The 21,541-nt window shown below is 38.3% G+C and overlaps 1 protein-coding gene across 1 annotated transcript in view; it reads left to right on the top strand.

The window, feature by feature from the left end:
- The window catches only part of LOC126456948 (transmembrane protein 181), a 228,532-nt gene that overhangs the window by 106,054 nt on the left and 100,937 nt on the right, over positions 1-21,541 (top strand). Inside the window, exons 2-4 of the mRNA XM_050092884.1 lie at positions 3,254-3,422; positions 12,401-12,504; positions 20,292-20,441. Of these exons, the coding sequence (XP_049948841.1) occupies positions 3,262-3,422; positions 12,401-12,504; positions 20,292-20,441 (415 nt within the window). The 5' untranslated portion in view covers positions 3,254-3,261. The remainder of the gene's footprint in view (positions 1-3,253; positions 3,423-12,400; positions 12,505-20,291; positions 20,442-21,541) is intronic.

Here is a 21,541-nt window from a genome sequence, read left to right as displayed (position 1 = left end):
GGTTTCTGTGATGATTACAGTACCGTAGTTAAATCAAACTCACATGAGCTGTGCCTTCACAAGACCATATCCAAACTCCACACTGTGACATGTAATTACAATCTTGTGTGCTGCACTTGGAATACAGCATGTTAAAGAAGTCTATTGCATTTCTTGTCTTTCACACTCAGTACTACCAGGGTTGCCACAAGTTCTGGAAATCAGGGAAATTTGGAAAAACGCAGGAAAAAATCTTGTTTTTGTATCAGTAGATGAAATCGTTTGATTACTCAGATGTCATACATTGTTGCTGGCTGGGTGCAGCTGAGAACATGCGTCATTTCCCTACTCCCTCATTCTTACTCCATCTTCCCTTTCTACCACTCCCCTCAGCTTGCAGTCAGTGCTGCCACCACATCTTGGCGCTAGCCTAGCAGCAGCTGACGAGAGGCAGGGAGGCATGAGAAGTGGTTTGTTTGGACCTGACTCTCAGAGACTGTTGACGCAGTGGCTGGAGATGGCAGTCATGAGTGCATGAGTTGTGTCTGAGTGATTGTGTGAAAGTGTGTGTGCTCTCATTTTCTGACAAAGGCTATGGCCAAAGTGAGAGTGTGATTTTCTTTTCTATCTGCCTGCCTGTGGCTCAGTGATCATATTTACGATGAGTTGCTACCTATCCTCGTCAGCATTGATTCTCGAGAGTTTCCACGCAGGTTCTCTGTTGCATGGATTGACTACTGCAGTCTCATTTCATCAATATGGTGCCAGTGGCACATGAATACCTGGCCACACAAGTGAACTTCCATGAGGGATGAAAACCACAGGCCTTTTAAGTGGATATCACTAATGAATTGGGCCTGCTGATCTGAAACCCATTGTTTCCCTCTAATGTGCAGGCCCCATCAGATATAGTCTCACCGATCTGCCCACAGCACAGCTCTGTTTTTGTGTAGTGTAATGCGGCAGATTTTCGTGTTTTATCCATGGACCATGAACTGTGGTGCTCCTTGGCAGGCCGGGACCGCGAGTGATGGATTTCAGGAATTGCTACTGACTCACTGCAAGTACATTGTACAGTGTGGCGTTATATAGACCTTTTATTGATTCTAGTACATTTTGGCACTTCAAAAGTAGTTTATACATTAGAAAGTATGGACAATGAGAAGAAGAGAACTGTGGCAGTCACTGGCAGTCGGTACACTATGTACTTACATATTTCTTGAAAGAAATACCACACAATAGCTGTAAAATAATGACATAACACAATAGGTAATAAATGACAATAATGAACATAGTGGAGCCAACATTTTATTGGCGGTCACCTATAGTGTTAGTTTACACAACTCTTCCCTGCCTTATACTCTTCTTTTAAGAGGCCTACTTTTTTCTTAGGTTATTTCTGAAATCAGTGAAGGTATTTCAAATCTATGTTGGGAGTCTAACAAAATGCATATTTTTGTTGAAATAAGGTAACATCAGTGGTCTTAACGAAACACATATACCATTTGGCTTGCTTTCTCGATCTAGAAACAGTTTATTGCAAAAGATGTTGATGCTAGTACTTAAGATTTTTGCTTACACATTTAGAAATGCAGAAGTCTTTACATTTTTTGACAACTTACGTTGTTACCCATCATTGAGATCTCAACTTTGTCATGGAAAAATGCTGAAACTTGTCTGGAAATCGGGGAAATATCAGAAAATTACACCCGGGGAAACTTGTGGCAATACTCACTACTAAGGATGACATGCAGCACCATTTTGGCACTGAACCAGTGTTTGTGTAAACAGCAATAAACTAATGTTAGATTTATCTGGTAAACAGATCAGTAATTTATTTGAGAAATCTTACAGGATGTATTTATCATCACAGAAATAAGCTATAATTAACAATGAACAAAAAAAAAAGTAATCCAATTACAATAACTTGTGGCTAGAGAGATAAAGATAGCATTATAAATTTATAGAACTGTCATGTTTCATTTAATTATATTAATGAATTTAACTGAATCGATGATGGTTGAAGTTCATAATAATTCTGAGTATATACTGTATACTTAAGTTCATAATTTGTGCATTAATGACTATACATTTTTTGGTTTACTCTACAAACTGTAGCATCAATCAGTCAGTGTCAATTGTAAGTCATTGTGAAAGATTTTTTGATTTCGTAGACTTTCTTAGCATGATTGGCTGTTATTTTCAGATTTATAGGTGAGTCAACAATTCCATTTTAATCGGCCTATTCATTTTTTTCATGTGTTAATCTCATGTATGTTCAGTCTCTGTGTAACATAACATTTCCTATCTGCCCAGACCTGTTCACTATTGTAGTTGCCTCGCCAGTTTCTGCTTTTTTTCTGACCTAAATATGATTGGCCGGTCTGTCCCTGCTCTTCAAAACTGGTTGGTGGTTGGACATGACTAAGCTGATTTTAAGGGTGAGAATTTTCTCCATAATGACAAGTGTTTCCAGCACCTGTGGCAGAGAAATTTCTGAAACTGCTGAATGAAAGGATCATTTCACCTGAACCCAAAATGGTCTGGTTTGGCTCCAGACAGCGAGAATATATAAGACCACTGCATGAAACATCTGAAAAAGCCTAGATCAGTCATTAAAGCCTTATGTGCAAAATGGAACAGACAACTCAGCTAGGTACTCAAAAACACCTAAATCTGAATTACATTCATTACTTATTATTTGCATGTTGTAACTCATTTGCAGCCACATTTAGTAATTCTGTTTCATTGTAGATATGTACCAGAGATTCTAGTTCTATTTTATTTCAACTTAATTTTATTTGTTATGCATACTATTCCCAAAATTATGTAACTGTAAAACATAGACTGAAAAGAAGGCAATCACTTTACCTGCTTGGTTTCTTCTCTTGAATCTTATCTTATTTTGAACTGATAGAGGCTGATACTTCAATTTGTAGTGGCATATCGTTGAAGAATATGACTGCTTTACAGGATAAAACAATGTAACTTTGTGGTTTAACGCTGTGATTGTAGTTCTTCACTGCGCTCGGAGGCTTGGACTGCATCTAGATTAAGTGTACAAGCTATTTCAGGACTAGGAAGTACTTGCTGAGCAACAGTCTCCATAGAGTAAAGATTTCTTTGCTGCCTATGCAGAATTCTTTAAGTCACTTATCATCATAAGTTCAAGAAGTTAACTCATTATTTGTTAAGCTCTTTTGTATCTTGAGGTATTGCTTTTGCCATTCTCTCTTCCTTTACTAGAAAAATAGCTAATGCTTGTCTGTTGCAGGGTATTACATGATGGCCAAAATTGATGGAGCAGGTCTTGGATATTCATATCATCTGCCTTCAGCTGGATGGGGATTAAAAATTCGCAGTACGTTATCACAATTTAGTGACCTGTTCAGTGAGTTCAATCGATACATTGCTCCAGCATACCATCATGACCGGTGTGAAAGGTGAGATGGCTATATCTAGCTACACAATTTTTACAAAATTGTACGTGTTAGATGGGCTGATCTACATGATCAATTCATATTCTGAGGTTTATAAAATACACATTATCAGTCATTTGCAAAGGATTTGGGATTACTTTTATTTATGGATTTGCTAAGAAGGGCACAGGAAGCTGGCAATACTAGACTGTGATGATTAGGAAAACTCAGGTTATTACATTGGGAGAAAGCTGAGTAGAGGATCTTCGGTTCATTTCCAGAAATAAGAGCATAAGCCGTTGACCGTTCACCTTTCTATTAGAGGGTCAGTGAAGTGCTAATACTGGTGTGAACTCTATTCTAATCACAGTCCATTACAAAATGCATGACAGTATACAGTGCCTGACAAAAAAATAGAAGCTACCAAAAAGAGAGCCTCAATATGAAACTTCACAGGTTGAGAGGATTGTAATGACATTTCAGTGGTAATAATTGTCCTTAGGCCATAACAGCAGTAGGCAACATCACACACATAATATTATACAGTTTATAGTTTTAAAAAAAGCTGTAGTAGTTCTTAACATTACAATTTTATGTTCTAATTCGCTAAATGGTAAATTTCTTTATATTGTAGAATAGTTTGTCTATTGATCAGTCTGTGGTATAGAGTATAAATGCATCTATTGCTTCTTCTGTTTAACAATGTATATTTTCTCTGCGTTTTGCTTCTGGTAACTTCTTCTTTGTATAAATTAAAACATAGTATATATGTAAGTTTATTACTGTCAATATTTTTTGTTCACAAAACAAAAATTTACATTGTGCTTTATATCAAGAACCAGTAATTATTGTAATAGCTTTCTTCTGCAATTTTAAGATGTCATGAACACAACTAGAATTACACTGTAAAATAATACCATTACAAAACTGAGTCAAATTAAAGTAGATGCCCACTTAGCACTGTGATGTTGCAACCAATTTTGCCTTGATGCATGCGCTTAATTCAGTTGGGGAGGATGTCATAGGCCGTTACAACCATTCCTGAGGCAAGCTGACCCACAGCTGTTGTAACAGTTCTTTGTCACCTGTGTTCTTTGACATCCTGGAGACTAGTACTGGGACAGAGTTGATATTTGAGCTGATCCTACAATATTCTATTGGGAACATATCTGGGGATGTTGCTGGCCATGGGGGCACTGGAACATTATCAGGAATTCATAGAGATACATGGCACGTATGGATGAGCATTGTTGAAAAATGTCACCATGATACTGTTGCATGAGGAATAACATATGAAGACACAGCATGTTGGTGACAAAGTGTTGTGCCTTGAGGGTGCCCTCAATCACTGTCAGCCATGACTTGAAGTCATATGTGTTGGTTCCCCACACCATGATGCCTGCAGTAATATTGCTGTGCCTCTTCAAAACATTGGAAGAATGGGGCCTCTCCCCAGGTTGCTGCCATATTGCTGATGATGGTCATCTGAAGTAGTGCAGAACTGCAATTCTTTGACTGAACACAGTGGGGTGCCATTCATCAACCGCTATTCTTCCCAGTGATGGCACTATTCCAGACACACTTGATGTGCTGTTATGTTAATGGCAGCCTGTCTATGGTACAGTAATTCCATAGTGTGGCTGCTGCTAGTCTCCACCAAATGGTGTGGGCTGGCACAGAATGTTGCAGGGAAGCCATTACTTGTTCTTGGATGGCAGGTGCAGAAATGAATGGGTGGTAATGTGCTTTGTGCACAATACAGCATTCATCCCTTATGGTGGTCAGAAATAGTTGACTGGAACATTGACAACCAATATACCTGCCCTTGCATTCCCTTGCTGTCCAGCATCAGGCTGCTTCACATCCAAATGTCCCACAAATAAGAATATTGCTGGATTCAGCCAACCAGCCAGATGGAGACCCACAATGACGCCTGTTTCAAACTGTCAGATGCTGATAATGCTGCGTCATATGAGTACGTGGCATCTATGTGTCCTTCACAGTGATCAGTCAACATCTGTTCATGCCCCTGTACACAATACTGGGCCTGGTAACAACACTAAACACGAACAATACTAATGCACTCTGATGGCCATTCTCCCTGTCACAGATGATTGTAACTCTAATCATTTACAAATCTGCTAATGGTGTGAACATGCATGGAATTACATTGACATCTGACCATGTCTTCTGAGTGCTACAGATTTCGTGCCAGGCATGGTATTTTTCATTGTAAAAAATACTTTGCTAGAGAGTGAGTATTTCATCAGAGTACATAGGAGGTGATAGTATGACACTGAGATACAAAGTAGGACTTAACAACAGAAATGTAGATATTAGGACAGGAGTTAATTTATTGAAGTATTGGACATATTATACCTTGTCTCTTTTGCATTCTTACTGTCACCTGACTCGTCATCATCAGTTTGCCTCGTTGTAAAGTGATAAAGCACTCAGATGTTTTATTGGAATAAGAGAGTCTGGATTCCAAGGTGACAAGGAAAGAAGCACAGGGACGAAAGGGTGACGGCCGGAGTGGCCGTGCGGTTCTAGGTGCTACAGTCTGGAGCCGAGCGACCGCTACGGTCACAGGTTCGAATCCTGCCTCAGGCATGGATGTGTGTGGTGTCCTTAGGTTAGTTAGGTTTGATTAGTTCCAAGTTCTAGGCGACTGATGACCTCAGAAGTTAAGTCGCATAGTGCTCAGAGCCATTTGAACCATTTGATGAAAGGGTGATAACAATACAGAGCCGTAGTTCATCATCTCAGTTGTTTAAATTATGTTTTGAAGAACCAGTTAAGGAAATAAAAGAATTATGAATAGCAGGAATGAATTGTAAGTAGACTGGATACCATTGCTAAGCTTTGAAGAAGTGACGAGAAATACCAAGAATAAGAGTAAATACCACACACTTATGTCAAGGGAAACTAGCAAAATTGACATCAAAGTTATTCTCAGTCTGAACTCTGAGAAGATTTTTCTACAAGCAATAAAGTTTTTGTGGCTGGCTCAATGGAGGATTTAAAAGAACTGCGCAGATTAATCAACTAACTTTGTTACTCAGAAGTTGAAATGATATTTGTAACTAACACAGAATTTATGAAGAGCATTGAGACTGAAAATAACAGCCTGTTAAACATGAAAATTCAGAGTGTATAATAAAAGAAATGAATCGATATAGATATCTAGGAAATAAGATGAGCACAGCAAAGGAGCAATAATGAGTAGAATGGTGAAATAAAGGGAAACATCTACCAGTGAAAGAAACATACTTTTGTCAAAAATGATTTGCAAGTGGAAATGAATGTGGGCAGTGGGAAAATTGGGCAAAACGTAACTAGAGGTGTACAAATGTGCTACAGAGGCTCCAAAATAATATCAGCAGTATAGAAGACTACTTGTTTCTAAGGTATATTATTCAGCTGCTATGTGTCTGTTTTATATTTAACGAGTAATGCTGATGGGGATTTGCAACTTAAGAACACAGATCTTATATATAAAAGCAGTTGGCTGTGCATGTCAGTTGTAATTTGGTTCTAAAGATTCTGTTTCCTACTTCACTTATGTGAGTAACTTAGTAAAAAATTCTTCCAATCATTTGTGATCTGCATTTGTAATGCTGTAATCTCTTCCTTACAGCATTTTTTAAGGATCCACGTTTCACAACCAAATATGGCTATGATAGTAATGATGCCATTAATCAGTTTGAATTTCATAAAGATTTTGACTCCCAGAACCATATCTGTACACTTATTCCTACAGGGTTTCCAAATTTATTTTAGCCTTTCTCAAAATGCTATGCACCCGTAGATACCAGGGACACTTTTATCAATGGTGACTGTGCTAACAAGATACTAAACAAACGTGCATGAACTATATCAAATGAATTTGATATTAGTAGAACTAATAAATCCTTATCATCTTGTACAGTTTCAAGCCGGTGGCTGGATCTGTTTGGAAAATAACCTCTCCCTCATTTTCTGTCACCCATCGTCTGTCCGTTTCACCTTCATCCAGTCTTCTCCTCTCTTCTGCACCCTGTCCTTTTAGCCCCATGTTTCTTAGTCTTCCACTTGCTCTTTTTTGCTCCCCCTTCATCTTGTTCCCATTTCTGGGTATCCTCTTCTCCTCCATTTGCTTAACATCTCCATTTCATTAAGACTTGGTTCCTCTATCCTATGCGGTAATGGTTCATGCTTCACTAATTTCCTGATCCTCTCATTCCTTAACCTGTACATCTTTGTCACTCCAATACTATTTACCAAGAATTTCATCTCACTCACTTGCATTTTGCTTCACCCCTTCCTTTCATTACCCAGTAATAGTAATAAACAGAGGGTATAACATTTCATCTGTTCATGTTACAATGTTAGTTTTGATGAGATCATTGTGAAGTAGGGCATCGGAGAGAAGAAAGAGTTACAGTTTCTGCTGCTTCAATTACATCACATCAGCTTAGAATGTATTGTAGGTAGTTTTCATAGAAAGCGTTAAGTAGTAAACTATTACAAACTTGGTTATTTTTATTTGAGGAACCCTTCACTTCTTATTTACCTCATACCAGCTCTATGCTAGCTGAGGCAACATTGAAATTACTACAGTCCTAAGACTTTTTATTAGAAACAGGAGTCAGAATTTTAAAATCCTTCGTGTCATGTCTCCTGTCTACTCTACTTTGGAGCCCACGTGAATGTGTTTAATGAGCTGATAATCAAGAAATCTGGTACATAGTGTTGTTAAAAATGTAACATAAAATTCACTTTGATTCTTTTGTACTAGCACACAGTGCAGGTATCCAGGATAACGTAATTTGTCCACTTGCTCGAGTTGACAGTAAACAAATTGAAATACAAGGAAAATGCACACTGGCTGTTCTGCTAACTTACATTCTCTATAGTGGCAGCTTACATTCTCCATAGATGAATAGCACCTGTATACTCAGTTCATTGGTGTACATCGTATTCCGACAAACCTTTAACTGGAATTGGTTGATTGAGTGATCAGTGTGAATTTTCCTTGTTTGTTTACTGTCATCTCCAGCAAGTGAATGAGTCACATTACTCCGGATACGTGCACTGTGTGCTAGTACAAGAGAGCCAAACTTAGTTTAGCCTTGCATTTTTAATAAGGTCACGTTTATGTGAATGGTACACTGTGCTACATCTTTGAAAATATCTTGAGGAGAGGAAATGAATAACCAAATAATAAATATAGGGTGCTATTTAAAATAGACGTAACGCTGTTCGTATCTTCAGTTGAACATAGCTACAAGAAAAGCATATTTGGTAGTTAATGTTCCCAGGTGATTAAACAACATTTGCTTGATTAATTTTTTGCTTCTAGATAAAAATGGTTAAGACAGTTGTGGCACAATATAATAAAAATCTCTACTGACAACATTTTTGGAGTTATGAATGGTGGGCTCCATGTGATTCCCAAGTCGTACAACGACCGTAAACCATAAAAACCAAATATGCAGCAACCAGTCGCAAAATCATGATTTATTTATTCACTTTTGCAAATTGATTTCAACTGATTAACAGCCATCATCGGTGCTACAAATACAAGAATAAAAATAGTTAATAACAGTGACCAAATTAATAAATGTACATAAAGCAACATAAACCAATTAAATGTATATAGACACATTAAACCATTTAAAATGAACATACAAATTTACCTTTCAACCAATATGTGCCCTGAGTAGTAATACTGTCTTAAGCAGAGGTCAAACATATAGTGATACGTCGAGAATTGACTATGACAGCAAGAAACCGTAAGGGGGCATTGCAAAGCAAACCTGCGCTCTATGTGAAAAGATACAGCTAAAATAAAAATGAGAAGAAGAAGAAGAAGAAGAAGAAGAAGAAGAAGAAAGAAGTATGACATACAAAGTGAGGTGAAATATAATGATATAGTACTAAAATATTAACATCAAGTGGATATATTGACAAAGATTTTGTCAACCATGTAGTACAGTTATATACTCCAAAAAGCGATTGTACAAATTAGTAAAAAGGAAATTTTTTAATTTTTTTGATGGTGTGCTTCTCATCTATGTTTGTTCCTTTTTACTAATTTGTACAATTGCTTTTTGGCGTGTATAACTGTACTATGTAGCTGACAAAATCTTTGTCAATATATCCATTTCATTTTAATATTTTAGTATTATATCATTATATTTTACCTCACTTTGTATGTCATACTTCTTTTTTCTTCTTCTTCTCGTTTTTATTTTAGCTGTATCTTTTCGCATAGAGGGTGGGTTTGCTTTGCGACGTTCTCTTATGGTTTGTTGTTGTCATAGTCAATTCTTGATGTATCACTTTATGTTGACCTCTGCGTAAGACAGTATTACTACTCAGGGCACATACTGGTTGAAAGGTAAATTTGTATGTTCATTTTAAATGGTTTAATGCGTCTATATACATTTAATTGGTTTAAGTTGCTTTATGTAGATTTATTCATTTGGTGACTGTTATTAATTATTTTTATTCTTGTATTTGTAACACCAATGATGGCTGTTAATCAGTTGTAATCGATTTGCAAAAGTGAATAAATTAAACATGATTTTGTGACTGGTTGCTGCATATTTGGTAATTTTATTTTTGGAGTTATTCAAGGACATTTTCTGTGCATTTTGGTGTAGGTGACTCCTGGAGTCCAGTAGCTTATTACACAGTAATTTCAATCATTTACCCCCGTTTATCTTCATATCTATATTTCAGTGAATATATCTGTACAACAATGCAAATTTTGGCGTTATGTGCTTCGTGTCTTGTTTTGAAACAAACTTTCTCCATTTACTCGTGATGCTTGCTGTTGACAACAGTAACACCCACTTTACCCTTCAGCTCAAGCTTGCATTTAGTACTATTTGGTTCCATCTCAGGTTCCTTTTTCCAGCAATGTTAGATGTATGATAACAGACACTGACACTCTGCCATAATCATTATGGTCAACATTTTGAATAATACCTACATGGGAACATTTTTGCATTTGTTACATTAGTGACAGGACAGATTAAATGTTCTGAGATAAATCTATACGAGGTCTGTTCAAAATACTCTGGAACTTTGTCCTCAAAATTTTTCTGAGCTAATCTTTTACGTATTGTGCATGGTCGCCTTTGAAATACCCTCCTCCACAATTGATACATCTATCCCAATGGCATTTCCACTTCCGGAAGCAGTCTTGTACACCTCTTGCTGGATCATATAAAGCACCGTCTGTAAGCTTTCTTTTATCTTGTCTATTGTTGCAAATCTTCATTCTTTCAATGGGGTTTTCAACTTTGGGAATTAACAAAAGTCAGCAGGGACCAGGTCTAGAGAGTACGAAGGATGGGGCAGTGCAGTGATTTTGTTTTTTGTGCAATAGTCACACACAACATGGATGAATGTGAGGGTACTTTATCATGATGCAAGAGCCATGAATTGTCTCGTCATATTTCAGGTCGTTTTCTTCTCCCATTTTCTCACAGACTCACTACATGTCCCAATAGCACCATTGATTAACAGTTTGTCCCTGTGGCATGAATTCATGATTAAGTAATCCCTCAAAATCAAAGAAAAGTATCAGCATGGCTTTGACATTTCACCTGACCTGATGAGCTCTTTTTTTGGTCTTGGAGAACCTTTCCCAACTTGTTGTGACTGGACCTTGGTCTGAACATCGTAACTGTAGACTCACATCTCATCATCAGTTGCAATTCTCTTAAGGAACATCTTGTTCTCATTTGCACAATCCAAAAGCTCGTCACAGATTGTAAGGCAAAGGTTTTTCTGGTCTTGATTCATGAGCTGTGGGACGTATGTGGCAGCAACATGATGCATTCCAAGATGCTGTGTCAGGCTTTCATGACATGATCCAGCTGAAATGTTACACTCTTCTGCAGTCTCTCAGTCAGTCAGTCTTCGATTAGCACACACAACTTCATTGACGTTCCCGACATGAGCATCGTTGGTAGACGTCTAAGGATGCCCTGAACGAGGGTCATCTTTGACTTTTGTCTGGCCGTTTTTAAACTGTGTCAGCTATTCGTAACACCAACTACAGCTTAAGCAATCATTACCATAGACTTCCTACATCATTTGGTGTGTATCTGTAAAGGTTTTCTTGAGTTTCACGCAAAATTTAATGTGGATGCATTGCTCTATTAACTTGCCTTCTTGTAATTTGCAAACTATGTCACATCATTCTGCAGCACTGACACCGACAGACAAACTACGATGAAACTTCCGGCAGTTACTCTTTAAACTCAGACATATGCGGGGATGCCGACCACATTTCACTCCAACACACCATGGCACAAAATTACGAATATTCCAGAATTTTTTGAACAGTCATCATATGTGTTTCATATGTGATATATATTTTGGTAATTGCATATTGCAGGCTTCCAATTGAGGAGCTACTTGATTAAGGGGTAGTGACACCAGTCATGAAAACTGACAACAGCTGGGAGAGCGGTGTGCTAACCACACACCCCTCCGTAATCCACATCTGTGATGCCTAAGGGCTGAGTATGACATGACGGCTGTTTGGTACCGTTGGACCTTCATGACCTCTGGACAGTGTTGTTATATTACAGGCGCTGTCACTGTTTGGTCACAGAGAGGAGGGTAATTGGGGTAATAAAATCAATAAGCCATAACTACTTTATTGCCCGTAATGAGCCAGTTGAAACCACATGTCTCTTGTATCAAATACTAAGAAAATGTCACTGAACAACCTCAGAAATATTGTTGGTGGAGTTCAGGTACACACTGTGTATTAACATGACTTGTTAAAGCACAATATCTCACTTTTTGAGGAAATGCACTTTATAAGTGCTCCAGTTTTGTAACAAAATCAAGGTAATAGAACAGTCATTTTTCAAAATGTTTCCTCCACTTTTTCCATAATAAAGATAATTGTTTCTTGTGTCTGTAGCTCAGTACAAAAAAAGGCAATATCTTCACTTTTTTTAAACTGGTCTACACCATTAATATGTTAACAGGTCAGTTCAGATGCGACTGTATTCTATGCACAAGAGGGAATTTGTCATGGTATTCCTTGCATTCTTTGCATGTTTTGGACTTGGGGTCTTCATTGGTTTGGCAGGTGAGTATGTCTTCACTATAGGCACATAATTTAGAAGCATCTGGTTCACTGATAGCCCTAACATATACTGTAGTTATTTTTTCTTTCTAAATTGTGTAGATTTACTGCCAAAACCTGAATGAGGAATGGTGTCCTTGTGTCAAACCTCCTGAAATTCTTTTACATCAATATTGTGATCACCTGCCATGGGTGATGTGTACTTGCTGCTGAGCGTTTTTCTCTTGTATAGCTCAACAGTGTCTGCATTAACTTATTGAAAAGGCCCACCAAATCAATGCACATTATTGCTGGTAATACAAAATAACCTCTATTTCTCTTGTATAGCTCAAGAGCGTCTGCATTAATCTATTGAACAGGCCCACCGAATCACTGCACGTTATTACTGGTAATGCAAAATCAATCTCTATACAATTCCCTCCTGATCTGTTCCACATGTCCTCGCCAGATTTGTACTAGAAAACTGCACTTATGAGAGAATACAGAGAATCTTGGCCAGCCAGATCTTTCCAGTTCACCAGTAACTCAAAAATCTCGAAGTGTTCAAGACACCTCTCTCTGCCAACAGCTAGATGCTGGCACAGAGATAATTTTATCCTTAATGGTACTTATAAGGACAATCATTAAATCTTAATCTTCCTTAAACATTTACAGTTGAGACAGAATAAGAAGCTCTGTGGCAGTTGCAGAGGTGTGGGTGCAACAGCTTTGCGTGTCCACATCAGCATGTCACATAACACGACTTCATAAAAGTCTGTCTAGCAATGCCTCAATTTCCTTGCAGTGCTACAGGGGGCTCTTGTCTCAACTGCAGGCATTTGTGCTTCACAGTTAAAAGCTGGCCATAGTGCTGCTAGCTTTCAGGGAGCCTCTTAAGCTGTCTCAACTGTAGTACATTTTTATAGTATTCTCTAATTATTGATTATGCTGTGATGACCAAACTGCCATAAGTAAATAGATAAATGTTGTTTTCTACTTGTAGATGCTTGTGTAAGATGGCATTTTCTCAGAAATGTATTGTCACAAAATATAAAGATGTAATGATCATTTTTAACAATACGTATATAACACTCAGATGTTACCATAAAATATTTCAGTGGCTACACTGTTTTCAACTTATTTGTCAGTTTTAGTAGCACTATAAAACAATAAGAAAAAAGCATGGAATGATTCTTAGTTTCATCTGTACATGTGGAGAATTAGTATACAAGCAAGGCTTGTAATAACTTACCAGTTACAGTCTGTGCAATAGAACACAACACGATTTAAGAGAAACAAAGTTGATGTGGGAGAGCTAAGTGATTCAATATTACAGTCATAATTTGACAGAGTACTTGATGATTTGAGCTCAGATAAGTCAGTTGGTCTCAGTGAGATTCAATAAAGTTTATTACAGTCAAACAGTGGAAAATCCAGGATGGAATGTAACAATATTATGAAAAGGATAGCTGCTACTTACCACATAGTGGAGGTGCTGAGTCACAGGATAAGCACAACAAAAAGACAGTCAGAAAGTGAGCTTTCGACTAACAAGGCTTTTGTCGAAAATAGACACCAGATGCCCACACATTAACACAAACTTAATTCACACACACATGACCACAATATCTGGCTGCTGAGGCCTGGCTTGCAGTCTGGCCTCGCAGCCAGAGACTGTGGTCATGTGTGTGCATGTTGCATTTGCTTGAGTGTGTGTGTATTTATTTTGGATGTTTGTGGTAAGGTCCTATAGGACCAAACTGCTGAGGTCATTGGTCCCTAAGCTTACGCGTTACTTACCGTATTTACTCAAATCTAAGCCGCACTTTTTTTCCGATTTTTGTAATCCAAAAAAACCACCTGCGGCTTAGAATCGAGTGCAAAGTAAGCGGAAGTTCTAAAAATGTTGGTAGGTGCCGCCACAACTAACTTCTGCCATCGAATACACAGGCATGCTTTGCAGGCACAAAGATAAATACTGGCGCCAAAACCTCTGTGTCAGTAAAGGTAGAAGAATGTAAACATTATGCCATGTATTCTTTCGTGTTTGCTGCTATCTCGTTTAAATCCTATAAGCCTAATAAACTACAAAACTAGAGTGAGACAACAGTAAACACGCTAGAATATACATACCATGTCATGTTTATATTCGTATAATTCTTATTCTGAATAGAAATGAAGCTCGGCAACTGACTAGATTTTTAAATCTAAGAAAACTCTAATTTCTGTGCAGAATGTAATGTACTAAAGAGGCGTCTGCAAAGATTTTCAAACGGAGCAAAATTTTCGGTGAACTCTCGTTCAGAACATCTATCATACGCAGTCTATTATTTGGTTCTTGTTGATCATTATCAAAGAAAGCAGCAGTGTAAGTAACAACAAATAGCAGTCTCTTGCCATTGTTTCGCTTATGAGACAATTCCTCTTTTTTTTTATTGTAAGCTGCGGTAGCACCCACGAAAGCAAGCCATGCCGCGAGCGGCGACAGGTTGTAAACACTCATTATCAGAATGCGACAAACAATGCATGACACAGTACAATAATGCATTTTCAGCTTAGAGTGACGTAAAAACCTATAACAAAGAGAATGGCACTTATCAGATCTAAGAAATAAGCAATTGATTCAAACCAGACGAAGCACGTGAAAAAGGAAGGGTACCCGTATAAATACAGACGGAGCGCCTGACACATAGCAATAGCTACTTGGTAAAGCTTAACTGTTAAGCTTACGACTCGAACCAAACTACTGTAGCTGTATCTTCACCCATTCGACCCAAATTGTGTCTCATGTTACAATGGACCAACTTTGTTTCGATTTGGAGGTGCAGTCTAAGACTTTTCTCTCCCCTTGAATTTCGAGTCTCAAATTTCAGGTGCGGCTTAGATTTGGGAAATTTTTTTTCCTTGATTTCGAGTCTCATTTTTCAGCTCCGGCTTAGATTTGAGTGCGGCTTAGATTCGAGTAAATACAGCTATCTACCTTAAACTAACTTGCGCTAAGGACAATACTCACACCCACCCATGCCTGAGGTAGGATTCAAACCTTTGACGGAGGGGGGGGGGGCTGCACAGACAGTGACAAGGCACCTCAGACTACATGGCTGTGTGTGTATGTTGTCTATTTTTGACAAAGGCCTTGGTGGCTGAAAGATCACTATCTGGCAGTATTTTTGATGTGCCTATCTGCGACTCACATGTCTGCTATATGGTGAGTAGCAACTATGCTTCTCATAATATTATTACAGTCAAAGATACACTCACCTGTCAGGCCTCAGGGTCAGTACAATACAATGTAGTTGGCTGGGACAATGTAGCCATGCAGTTGTGTTTGCATGTATTTGTAAGTGTGTATACTCTGTTAGCTCTGGAAAAGGATTCATCTGAAAGCTTGATTATGTTCTAAGTCGTGTGCATCTGGCTGTTAGTGACACAACTATATGATGAACTGGTACTTTTACTCCTATCATTATTTATATTCTACCAAGGAGTTTCTAAAACCAGTCGTGAAGGTTGCCATTGTTTCCACCTGAATGAAGTTTGTACTCCCACTTTTGTTGCTGTGTTTCCCAGATGTTCAGTTTGGAGCTGTCTCTTTCTTGCTGATCCCAATAGTTTGAGATCATGTACAAATATGATGCAGGTTCGCAGGAGAGCTTCTGTAAAGTTTGGAAGGTAGGAGACGAGGTACTGGCGGAATTAAAGCTGTGAGGACGGGGCGTGAGTCGTGCTTGGGTAGCTCAGTCAGTAGAGCACTTGCCCGCGAAAGGCAAAGGTCCCGAGTTCGAGTCTCGGTCCAGCACACAGTTTTAATCTGGCAGGAAGTTTCAAATACGATGCACTCAACTTTTATATTTCTACCAATCTCAAATGTTTGATCACCATTTCGTTTGCTACTCACCTGTGACAGCCTCCATTGCACAGTTAAACAGTGTTGGTGAGAGTTCATCCCAGTGACCTAGTCTAATTATGATTAAAACAGTCACCTATAAATTTAACTCCTCATTTAATATTACAGTGTCTGATTTCAATGATGTCAGTAAGTTTTGGTGTGCACCAAATTGCTTACGGTTTTCCATAACAACTCCGGTTGACAGTGTTACATTTTTTGAAACAATAAAAGTAATAAAAGACTCTTATTTCAAACTGTTTGATGGTCATGATACACTAAGAACTGATGATTAGGTCCAGAAAACTTTGCCTGGACGGAATTGACCTCTGTTTTCTCCAAGTTCTTGTTCAAGCTCTTGAATTCCTGTGTGACTAATTTTGGATAAAATCTGAAATGAAATGAGCCATGTGGCATAGTTGGCCAGGAGGCCCCATCCACGGAAGTTTGGTCACCGAATGCAAGTCTTATTTCAGTTGATGCCACATTGGGCGACTTGTGCCAATTATGAGGATGATATGATGATGAGGACAACACAAGTCCACGAGCAGAGAAAATCTCCAACCCAGCTGGGAATCGAACCCGGGCCTGCTGCATGGGAGGCAAGCAACTTACCACTCAACTAAGCAGGCAGACAGGATAAAATCTTATATGTGATAACCAGTAGTGGTAACCTCCTGACAGATATAGATTACCAATTTGTCCCATTCCTCAGGCATTCTTTCAGTTTTCAAAATGTTGATTGTATGTTTATGTGGCTTCTCAAGTGTTTGACCATTGGCATACTTCCAAAATTCTGCCATCAGTTGAATTTCTGCTGCTGCTTTGTAATTCTTCAGTGAGCCAATTTCTGTGACCACTTTGTTGTAATTCGGTAGTGGAAAATTTTTGGTTGGCGTTTTGCTTTTAATGTTGTGGTCAAACTCGAGGCAGCCATTTTTCTCTTCACACTTGGGTAATTAATGGCAGCATTCTGCCAAGTCTTACCATTGTCTTGATTGTCATGTGCCATTTTCATATTTCATCATACGTGTAGGCGAAGTATATTTAGACTGATATTTAAACATGTAGCAATAGTCCTTTATGCAGATTGAATACTTCTTCTGTTGAGTTTCATGTTGATGATTCCTTCTAATTCTTGTAATGTCTTTGGCTGTTTGTCGTCTGGCATTTATTAGGTTCTGGATTTTTTTCAGTTTTCGTTTGTTGGTCATTTAACGATTAAGCCTTTTTGTAATTGCCTAGATGCAATTCTTATTTTCACCATGCAAGTTGCTTGTCTCTGTAGTAGGAACTCCTACTTTTTAAGCTATGGCTCTCTATTTATTAATTATTGTCCCCAGTTTTTCATTTAAGTGTGTTATGGATCTACCTGTGTATACTTTGTTGTTTATTAAATGTCTGGGGTCATAATTCCTCCTCCTCCTGGCTTGAAAAGGAGGTTATTTCCTTTTGGTTTTAACTTAATTTTTATTTTTGAAATGTAATGAAAATGGAAGATGAAGGAAAGTGGTGACCACCTAATACTTGGATTCAGGAATTCAGTACTTAGCGAGGGAGAAGAATACTCTTGGGGGGAGAATCATAAGTGCAGGTAAGACATGTAAACATTGTTAAACCGTATATACGAGGGGTGTTTGGAAAGTAAGGAATGATCGGTCATGAAATGGAAACCACAGTGAAAATCAAAACTGTTTTCTTTGCACATTTAGCTATACCTTCCAGGTACTTCTCTACTTAGTTGCCGCTCTGACTTAGACATTTGTTGGAGCATTATACCAAATTTCCATCACCATCATCATAGAAGGCAGCTGCCTGTGCTTTTCTACGCTGGTCTATAGCGCGTAGCCTGTGCCCAAGTATTGTCTTCGTATCCAGCATTTCATGTGAACAGAGGTGATACTCTGGACGAACCAATTATGGCTGTGTTGTGGGTGATCGAACGCTTCCCATAGAAAAGGCTGCAGGAGTGTCTTCACAGCCCCTGCAGAGTGCAGCTGAGAGACACTGCCCAAAACGTCTGTGAAAAGCCTCATAGGATTATTCACAGTGGTTTCCATTTTGCGACCGATCATTCCTCACTTTCTGAATAGCCCTCATGTTATCATCATCAACCAATTTTTGACATCATCACTTGGTGATGTGGGCTCTTTGAGATGGCATGCAACATAGGATCCTAACAGGTTCTTCGATCCTGAGCTTCCCATGTCGACTTGAATGCAGCTGTCTTTCATATGTCTTTGGCCCCTCTGTCTGGTGATCTTCACCTCGGTCTTTTTCTTTTAACGCAGGGCTCCAGTCTAGTATTTGTTTTAAGGGCTCCAATCTAGTATTTGTTTTGATCATCTGCCATCCCTTCTTTGAGTGATTTCACCAGCCCATTGCCTTTTGATGGTGTTTACTCTTTCCTCTATGTCACTGACCTTTGTTGTGTCTTGTAGCCAAACACTGATCTTTTCATTCTTCTTTGAGCTGCCTAACAATGAACTCACTTAATGTCCTTGTCTCACAGCCATAAGTTATTACTGGTAGTATACATTGGTCAAAAACTGTTTTCTTCAGCTCAGTTGACATCTTAGACTTGAAAACTGAAGAATATCTTCCATAAACTTCCTAGTCCAATTTAATATGTCAAAATATTTCTGATTTTAGGACTGCTTTCATATTTACAAATTTACTCTGATGACTACATTCTGTGACCGTTTGGAGTTGTGTACCTGCAACTCGTATTTCCCTCTTGTTTCATTCATCATGATCTTTGTTTTGTCATAGGTCATTTTAGACCAACTTCAAAGTAGACTAACACAAGTTTTCTAATAAATATTTGAAGTTCTTCTATTCTATTTGTGACTAGAACAATATCATTAGCAAATCTCAGGTTTTTAATCTCTTTTCCAGAACGTGGATTCCCTTCGTTTTTCGAGTTCAATTTAGACATTGCTTAATTCTCCTGCCCCTCCCTTCTCCTTACCACCCTCTTCTTCATTCTATAACACACCACATCTATTGAAATACGCTTAACATTCGCACTTTGACCTGTAGTCTTTGTCTTAAAGAAGTCCACTTTTTCTCATATAGTCTGATAACAATATTACATTTTTCTTCTCTTGTGATACAGAAAGATTGTGCTCTCTAGAAACAGTTGAAACTTATCTTAGAACTCCAGAAGACGTGTCTCACTTATTTCCTTGCGACAGTAGTCTTGTATATTTGTGCATTTCTTTCTGCTCCCTTCTGTTGCATTGTAATCACCATCCTCAAATATTTCACCCACTCACTTACTTCGTATAGTCACTTTGTTTTGTTTTGTCATCATAATCATTTAAAGTAAGAATATAAATCTGTAGAGTGCCGAAACCTCCTCGTTGATTAATATTGCTCTACCATTGATGAGCAGTACTGTTATCAACTGATTTATGCAAACACACCTTTTCGCCCAGATCCTACCATTATCTGCTTCCACATTTACAGTGAGTCTTCTACATATATTACTGTGGTAGTACTACAGGATTCTTTGAAGAAGAATGGAAGTTTAATGGGTGAGTTGTAACATTGAACTTTTTGTTTGTGTACCTGACTGCTGCACAATGTTTCCTTAATATGGTAAATGGTTATCTTTATTTTTCCTATTTATTGTAGTACACACAGGATTTTCCATTGGCATATTACTGCAGTTCACTTATTTTTTCCACAAAGCAGCAGCTTATAGGTTGTTGCTCTGAAGCTGCAGTTTTTTTACTAGTGCAATTTCTGCACTACTAGATATGCCAACACTCTTTAAGAGCACGCTGAGAAGCTCAAGCATCAAAATATATTGTTACTAGCAGTTGCAGTTATTTACCTGTAAAATTGTTCCATGAAAATCAGGTGGACAACTTGTTAAATAATTATGTGTTTCAGTAAAACTGCTAATTTTCTTGTACAGGACCACCAATTACGAGTACAACAGAAGAAAGAGTTCGCCTGAATGCAAGTGACTCAGCAAATCGAGCTTTCATTATGAGGAGTCCTGCAATGACTACGTACAGCCAACAGTTGTGGGTTATTGCCAAGGTGTCCACTGAAAACACTGACGGTAAGTATTCTCTGCAAGAAATGTTAGTTGGTGTGAACAGAAGTTCATTTCTGAGCTGTGCTTCTGTGAGAGAAATGGTACTTAGCAAATAATTATGAACATAGTTTCTTGTATGAATGCTGTTAGAGAGTATTAACTAGCTTTCTGCAGTTATATACATTTTGTAAGAAAAAATATTTCTATTTGAAAAGCATTGTCAGAGATCTGTAAAAGTACTATAACAGAAACTTTTTTTATGTGAAGGCTGGAAAATTTTGTTTGAAAATGGCCAAACACACCTCAGTTTAAATGTTAAAGCAGTGAAAATACATGGAAGCAGAATAGAGATGATGATCTGTAATTCAGAATGTGTATGTGTGTTCCTCTGGAGACCTAGATAGGGACAAGATCAAGGTTTTTTCCTCTTCGGCAGTAAAACTCTCTCTCTCTCTCTCTCTCTCTCTCTCTCTCTCTCTCTCTCTCACACACACACACACACACACACACACACACACACACACAAACACAAACACTGCAGCATGATCCCTGCTGAGGAGGTGCAGGGTGGGAAATGGTAGATATTCTTGTGAAATGAAGAGAGAAATGAGAGAAGATTGTGAGAGAAAGACAAAAGCTCAGGAAAAACTCGCTGATACCACTGCACTATGTTCTGTGCATCAATATGAGTACAGATCAGTCAAGCAGAAGAGAAGAAGGATAACTCAAAATGGGAACCAGTAAAAATAAACAAAGGAACCTGTAGAATAGGAAAAATGAAACAAATTTATCAACGGTAGTGGAAGAGTGAGGCAATGGAGGGCACTATATAATTAGCACTCTCTTGCAAGATAACATTATTTCCACTATGACCATAAATGTAGTGAGCCATTAAGTAATAATTATCACCTCAAAAAAGTCAAGCAGCCACCTTGAAACTTGGTGATGATGTTATTCCTTCTGTACAATTTCACCCTTCGATATGACATATTTTCCCTAGTGATGGACGTCTTGCCACTGACCTTGGCTGTAGAAGTCTGCATTTCGATTGTTCGGGAATCATTCCGCCTCAAAAATCAACTTGAGATCATTCTGGAATGCCAACCACACAATGTTGTCTGTGT

The sequence above is a fragment of the Schistocerca serialis genome, chromosome 2 (assembly GCF_023864345.2).
Source record: "Schistocerca serialis cubense isolate TAMUIC-IGC-003099 chromosome 2, iqSchSeri2.2, whole genome shotgun sequence".
Lineage (NCBI taxonomy): Eukaryota > Metazoa > Arthropoda > Insecta > Orthoptera > Acrididae > Schistocerca > Schistocerca serialis.
Note: the sequence above shows the minus strand (reverse complement) of the source record. Positions and strands in the feature narration are given on the sequence as shown.